At 45.2% G+C, this 7,875-nt stretch overlaps 1 protein-coding gene across 1 annotated transcript in view; it reads left to right on the top strand.

Annotated features, from left to right (window-relative positions):
* Positions 1-6,194: 6,194 nt before the first annotated feature.
* FN1 (fibronectin 1) overlaps positions 6,195-7,875 on the top strand; it is a 90,303-nt gene continuing 88,622 nt past the window's right edge. Inside the window, exon 1 of the mRNA XM_068247367.1 lies at positions 6,195-6,294. Within this exon, the coding sequence (XP_068103468.1) occupies positions 6,195-6,294 (100 nt within the window). The remainder of the gene's footprint in view (positions 6,295-7,875) is intronic.

The following is a 7,875-nucleotide window of genomic DNA, read 5'->3' as shown; positions in this document are numbered from 1 at the left end:
TGTGGTACATGATTAAAGTCAGCGTTACTACGGTAATGTGCGTTGTGCAAGTTGTTGTTGTTAACTACATGGGCTTTGGTGGCTATACACTAGTCAATGGTCACCAGATTGACCATCTGATAGATACACTGGGACCGTGTCACCGGCCCACCTCAATGTCTAATAGCCGCCTTCCTCCCCTATTAAGTTCCCTGGTGTATTTTGCCCCCCCCCCCGCCAATCTCCTACAGAGTTCCTGGTGTCTAGTGCCCCCCCCCCCCCCCCCTCCTCACTCTCCTACACTTTCCCTGGTGGTGTCTAGTGTTTTCTCCCTCTGTCCCTATATGGCTTGGCGATTTGAGGCTTTACCTCTAATCTAGCTTTCCAGTGGGCCAAACAGATTGTATATACTCGAGTATAAGCCTAAGTTTTGGACCACACACTTGACATTTCTATGGGAGGTCCCAGCTAACCTCCTCTAGAATTGTAGCCTTGAAATGCATGCAGGGACAGTGTCTACTAAATGGTGAGAATCCTTACATTCCTATATCAAGTTTTAGATACATATGTGGCTCTGAATTCCTTGCGTTCTCTTTATGCCAGCTTAAACTTTGCAACAGGAGTTCTTTGCATGTCCATCTCCTTTGTAGGCCTATGTTCTGTCTTATTATTACAACCTGCTGAATTTATACTGCTTTTCTAATATATGGTTGTGGCAGGCCATGACTAAGTGGTGTTGTGGCTTTTGCCACCCCGGGATTATACTTGGGTCAAACAATTTTTTTTTTCCCCAAGTTGGTGTGTTTTTTTTTTTTTTTGGGTAAAAGTGTGTGTGTGTGTGTGTGTGTGTGTGTGTGTGGGGGGGGGGGGGCTTATACTCTAGTATATACAGGTAAGTGGAAACCACTTTGGGGCCAAATTTGGCTCTGCGGGCCAGAGTTTGACATGTATGGATTAGAGGCAGTAACTGGCAAAATGATCCAATCCATGGCTTGCAACTAAACACAGGATGTGTTTGTGCAAACAGCTGATCTATAGACGAATCTGTCTGAACATTTGGACAAGGGCCATTGTGTAGGTTGGTTTGGCAGTCCCATCCTTCTGTTTAACATTTAGGAAGATCAATTGCCTGAAATGTTTTCTGTACATCCTCCTATGTACCAGGCCTTCCTCATGTGGTGCCCTGTGGGGTGTTTTACATGTTAATGCCCCTGCTGTATGTTGGTGAGTTGAACACCCTTTCTTTTCCTGATAGGATCTCAAAGAGAAGTGCCTAAAAATACTATTCTTTCATTAACTAGAAAATCTGATTGCATATGCAAATTCAAGTCTGCCCGTAAATTTAAACCAAGGAACCAGACAGTTGCGTAATCCGATTGGGGTGCTATTTATCAATCAACAGCTGGTACATTGATCAGCCGCAGGTTGATTGTGTGTGCCAATCAGATTCAGGCATCCACAAACTTCCAGTTCTGTTCTTGTCAGTTGAATTAATCGTACAATCTAAGGATCTGGAATGGGCACGTCATGACAGCTAAAGGTGAAAAGAGCATTTGTTTGCTTCATGTTTGACCTGGTAAAAACATGGTTGTGTTGCTTAACAAGTGACAATCTATTCCTCCCCCCCCCCCCCCCCCCCCCCATATTCTTTACATTCAGTGGCTGTAATAACTCACATCTACAGCCTGCCCAGAGAGGGATCAATAGGGCACTGCATGAGTGCTGAACAATCACTGATCAGCCGCTCACTGAATGTGAGTTAAACATGGCAGTGCAAGTGGTAAGGAGGCCGTGAAACTGTTAGTCATTACAGATGGTCAGTGAGATGCAAATATTTCTGGCTTGCTTGCAGATTCTATGCAGTTTAGAAATGGGCCAATCATGCACTTTCTGTCATGTTTGGTTAGCCCAATTCTAAGCTATCAATAATTTACATTAAAACTGCATGCAAGCCAGAATTATTTGTATCTTGTTGACATCTCTATTAGTGTACTTTCACACGAAACACATAGCGATAAGATTGCAAAAGTGGCGAAATGTCGCATTGCATGTTAGAAGTGCGATGTGACGCATTCAGTACATTGAAAGCATGCGTCGCTGCCACTGTAAATGCACACATTGGGAAACGCACAGGGTGCGTACCTATGAAATAGCTGCTGGGAGACTTGGGCGCAGGATCCAGCCAATATACGGCTTACCCTGCTCCTGCACAAGTCTCAGTGGAATTGATTACTATTCCCCCTCTAGGTCCACGTGGATGATGGGGAATGTTTTCATTCTGCTTCCAGCTATAGCTGGCGGCCGAGTTAGTGTTTTAAAAAGTAACTTCAGCTCCGTCTTCTGACTGAGGCAAAGTTACACGCTGGTGCGCTGCTATAACTGTAATTCCTATTACGGTCTATGGTGGCGCCGGCTGTGCCCAAATCTCTTGCGCTGTTATTACCCGCGCTCGCACGCCAGGGTGACCCAGACCGTACCCACCCGCATCCGATGTGAATGTAGCATAGAAATCTAATTGCATTACATTGTGATGCAATTATGTTGTCCATTGTGATGGAATGCAATGAACGCAGTGTGAAAGCACCCTTAGCAGGTCTACATGAAATACCGTAACTCTTAAAGTGGACCTCAGGTCAAAGAGCAGATACTTGCCTAAGAAGAGGGAAGCCTCTGGATCCTGTAGAGATTACATGTCAAACTCTGGCCTTCAAAGCCATTAAATTTGGCCATCAAGTAGGTTCCCCCCTGTGCATTATGTTTGGCCCACTTTAGACCATCAGGGAAGCTCTACTAGAGGTGAAGCCCTAGAACACAAGGGAAACCACGTGGGTAGGTAGGGGTAAAGGACGAGACTCCAGGGAACTGTATATGGGGGGGGGGGGGGGGGGGGCATTAGACACCTGGGAACTTTATAAGGGAGGAAGGTGGCCATGGACATTGAGGTTGGCCCATGATTAGGTGCCACTGTATGATTTCACCCACTATGTATTTAAGTTTGACACCCCGCTGTAGAAGCTTCCCTTGCTGCTGTTCTACAGTCTGCAGCTTTTGGACAGGCCTAGGGTTGGACAATTGGGAGATGGCTGGCTATGACTCTTCCAGAAAGTATATACAGTGGCTTGCAAAAGAATTTGGCCCCCTTGAAGTTTTCCACATTTTGTCACATTACTGCCACAAAACATGAATCAATTTTATTGGAATTCCACGTGAAAGACCAATACGAAGTGGTGTACACGTGAGAAGTTGAACGAAAATCATACATGATTCCAAACATTTTTTACAAATAACTGCAAAGTGGGGTGTGCGTAATTATTCAGCCCCCTGAGTCAATACTTTGGAGAACCACCTTTTGCTGCAATTACAGCTGCCAGTCTTTTAGGGTATGTCTCTGCCAGCTTTGCACATCTAGAGACTGAAATCCTTGCCCATTCTTCTTTGCAAAACAGCTCCAGCTCACTCAAGCTCGAGGTGAACCAGAACTCCTAGGACTATCTTAAAATCCTCTTGTTTTGTCTGCTCTATATAGTAAAGGAACACGTTGCTGAGCATGTCATGCCTTCAAGGACACCTGAAGCGAGAGGTATATGGAGGCTGCCATATTTATTTTCTTTTAAACCATACCAGTTGCCTGGCTATCTGCTGATCTTTCATCAGTAGTGTCTGAATTGCTCACCCGGAACAATCATGCAGCAAATGCAGTCAAGCATCTGAGCTGCATGCTTGTTCACGGTCTGTGGCTTAAGCCTGAGATGCACTTTCACTTATGAATGGCCAATCACTGACCAATTTTACATCGATTTAGTATGAGGAATTGCCTACAAGCTGCTCATGGTACGAAAAATCTGTTGGCCCTTGTACTACATGGAGATGGTAACATTGGTCAGTGCTTGGCCAATCATGATTGAACGTGTGTCCCAGGCTTTAGAGTTCTGAGGCAAAGAATCAGCAGAATAGCCACACAAATTTGCATTGTTTAAAAGCAAATATGGCAGCCTTCATATACCTCCTCACTTCCAGATGTCGTTTAACCTTTTCCCTGAAAGACCCCCCCCCCCCCTCCCTTTTGTATGCTGCAGCTTTGCATACTGTGCTGCCACCCCCTATATGCAGAGTGGCACAGGCAGCGCTTTGATATTTACCATGTCTGGGTGCTGAATTGGGGCTCTTCTTGAAACCACTGAACAGTACTGTATGTGGACATTTTTCTTTGGATCCTGATCACATGATGTGACACGATTGGAACCTTGAAGGAGGATTGTGGCTGGATAGTGTAATGGTTAAGGGAGACCAGGGTTCAAATCTGCCGGTTCAGCAAACCAGCACCTATTCAGTAATGAGTCCTTGGGCTAGACTCCCTAACACTGCTACTGCCTACTGAGCACACCCTAGTGGCTGCAGCTCTGGTGCTTTGAGTCCGCCAGGAGAAAAGCGCAATATAAATGTTTGTCTTGTCTGCATACAGCCCCCTCTGTGGGTGGAAGAAGAGACCCAATTCAGCGCCTGAAATAGTTAAATATTAAAGTGCTCCCTGCGCCACTCTGCATATAGGGGATGGAAGGCATGCCGACGATAGCTGTTTGGGGCAAACTGTCCTGAGCTAGCTTCATCAAAAGGTTAAGCTAGCCATATAGTAGGTGATACTAGCCCAATTAGATAGAAGTAAACAAACTATAGCCTCAGTTGATCTCATCTTTGGGAAGTTGACTGAAATGCGTTTCCAGGTGCTGATCGTTGACCATATGCTGGAGTTTGATGACCTTATAACATTGTACAGTGACGAAAGATAGTAAAGCTATTGCTAATCTCCAACTGATTTCCAACTCCCCCACTGCATAGTGTTTGGATAGCATTAGGAATTGGTAATGTTCTGCAAGTTGTCCAAATGCCTTTGTGTTACCACTGTTATCTTTATTCAGCGTCTTAGCACAGCATCATTATAAATAGATCTCAGTGCCCAATATGACTCTTTATCTGGCCGGCACAGACCTTTCTGCATCCCATGTGGTTTTTCTGTCAAACAGGCACAAATGAGCTATTCTGGCAGTCATTTCATATCCAAGCTGTTTGATCTCGAGCCATTCTGAATGGCTAAATAGATTATATATTGTAAAACATTTAATGGTATGCCAAATAAGCATAGAAATTATAGGGTTTATGTTATGCTTCCTTTTCTTGTAAAACTGGTCTCAGAATGAGTTTTCTCTCTGAAGGTAATTGGTTTCCAGAGGGATAGGAGGGGACCTGAGCTGAAGCCATAGTGTGGTTTGTTTAATGGGAATGGAGAACAATGGACCTGAGGCTGCCAGCAGTGCTGCACTTCATAAGCTGCTTTTGTTCCATCATTTGCTATTTGTAGCCTCCGGCTATCTAAAGTGAGACACTCATTGCACCTTTTGTCAATTACACACCAGGTTTAAATGTAATTACAAGGCAAGTGTGACTTTAGAGGTAATCCCTTTTGTTGCTCCCTTTGCCCTTTAAGATCCTCATTAATTCTGTTTGGAGTAATGACAAGCTAACCTGAGTATCTTATTATCTTTCCCCTGGTAAAATAGACTTGGAGTTCCTGAGTAGAATGTGGCTCAGTTTGTGCTCTTCCCCCCCCCCCCCCCCCCCTACTTCACTATCCCAGACCAGAAATCTATCAGCAGTCAGATTGGGCAGAGGTTGGGTAGCTGTAGGAGCTTGCATTGATCTGTTAGCCTACGGACATACATGATATTTTTGGGACATACTTGATATTTATGGACAAAGTGACCAGGAACAATTGTTTTCAGCTGAGAAAATCCTGACTGGTACACACAATACAACTTTCCAGCAGAATTGAGTGGAAACTATTATTTCTGACATGTACCGATCGGTAACCGATTATAGATCAGTACTGCACAAAATCGGTCTATTATCAATTGGGTGCAGATTGGACATGATGTAATAACCTAATGACTAAAATTGCTTATTTTAATATTAATTTTTTAGCTTGTCAGTATTTGTCCATTGTCAAATCTTTCCTCCCTGATTTACATTTTGAAATTTATCACTGCTAGTAGCATCTTTTGTTCTGCCAGGTGATCTGTTCAGAATGTTCGTTTAGGGCCCTTTTCAACTAGCGAATTGATGCAAATGCAGCTGCCTCGCTGCAGTGCATCACTTCCTCTTGCAATCATGTCACTTCCGCATATGCCGATGCGGAAGTGAATGGAGGAGATGGGACGCAGATGTGGCCGTGCGAGAATCTGCAGCATGCTGCAGATTCTCGGATTGCTCTGAACCGTGGTGCGATGCAGCAACATGGCAGCATCGCACCGCAGCTGAACTGTAACCAATGCACGCCAATGGAACAGTTTCCATTGCATGCCGGTTATGCGGAGCGCATTCCCCGCATGCAATGGCGGAGCAGTTAAATTCAGTGCAGGAGATTTGGGCGCCTCCATAGGCCATAATAGGAATTAAGGCTATAGCGGCACACTGAGTAACTTTGGCGTCGTCAGACGGAGCAGAAGTTACATTTTAAAACCCTATAATTTCGGTCTCCACCTATAGCGGGAATCCAAATTATATCTTTCCCCACTATCTTCGTAGACCTAGAGGGGGAATAGTAATTAACGTCGCCTGGGAACTTGTGCAGCAGCAGGATAAGCCAGACCGGCTGTATCCTGCGTCCAAGTTTCCCGGAGCCAATTACATATGTACGCTGCAATGGAAACTGTTCCATTGACGTGCATTGATTAGTTTGGCTGCGATGCGGTTATGTTGCCGCATCGCACCTCATGTACTGGAAACGGGCCCTTACTGAGAGTTCTATGCACAGAGGGAGACATTGCTTGTTTGGCAGTTGGAAAAAGCCATTATTATCCACAATGAAACCGACGTTCACAGGCAAGTGCCACAGGTGCCTGTTGCTAGAAAGGTGGCTCACTCCCCTTCCCAAGTGCCTCCATCCCACCTTGTCTATGCAGAGGCCTGAGTGGAATGTAAATGAGGTTACTCACCCAAGTCTCTGCTTTCCAATGGCCAGATCTCCCTTCATTTGGGGGGCACCTATAGCTACCTAATGCTTAGGAGCGCCTCTAGTTACGGAATACTGAGGGTACCTCTGGGTACCTAATACCAAGGGGCAGCTGTATCTACCTATGATGGGTAAGGTAAAAGTGACAGCTGGGTCAGCCAGCACACTTGCGGTGCAGTTTGGCATATGTTTATAGGTTCATGGAGGGTGAAGTCTAAGGTGCCAGGGCATCTGTGCGTATAGGCTACTGTGATGTGGTGAAACCAGGTCTGGATTTACAATATCAGCCATACAGACACCCCCCACCCCCCAAACTGCTGATTGAGATGAAGTTAAATCCTTAGTTAACGTTTTTCAGTATGTTCAGGTGTCCCCAGATATTGCTGGCCTCTTCTATAGCCATCTCCCTTTTAGAATAGTTATTCCTTAGTGCCTAATGTTGCCCATAGAAAATAGAGGTTCCTACGATAATGTCCCATCTCTGTAGACCTGGACATGCTACTCGGCCGAGGCTGAACAATTCAACCATACAAGTATTCTGTCACCCACAATGTTCTCTTAGGGGGTTCAGCAGAACATCTACTGCTGCATATAAGAACAAAATGGCATAAAAGTCAGTCCAGCTGGTTGACCCTCACCCAAGTTTTGCCCGCTCCTGCTGGCAGCACAGGATCTGGCGGAAGTGGGAACTGAGCCTAACTGTTGGCATGCACATACCTCTCTCCTAAAATGTTTTTATTCTTCCTACATCTACTTTCCACTTCTAAACTACAGTAACTGATCATCCCTGAGCTCAGCTACAACCAAAGGGTTGTAGGAGTAATGTCCGGCATGTCCAATCTGCTCCGATTGAGAACAGGATCGGTTTTCAGATCAATACTGTGCAAAAA

The sequence above is a fragment of the Hyperolius riggenbachi genome, chromosome 7 (genome assembly GCF_040937935.1).
Source record: "Hyperolius riggenbachi isolate aHypRig1 chromosome 7, aHypRig1.pri, whole genome shotgun sequence".
In the NCBI taxonomy this organism is placed as follows: Eukaryota; Metazoa; Chordata; class Amphibia; order Anura; family Hyperoliidae; genus Hyperolius; species Hyperolius riggenbachi.
The sequence above is the reverse complement of the archived record's forward strand: the minus strand, read 5'-3'. Positions and strand labels throughout refer to the sequence as shown.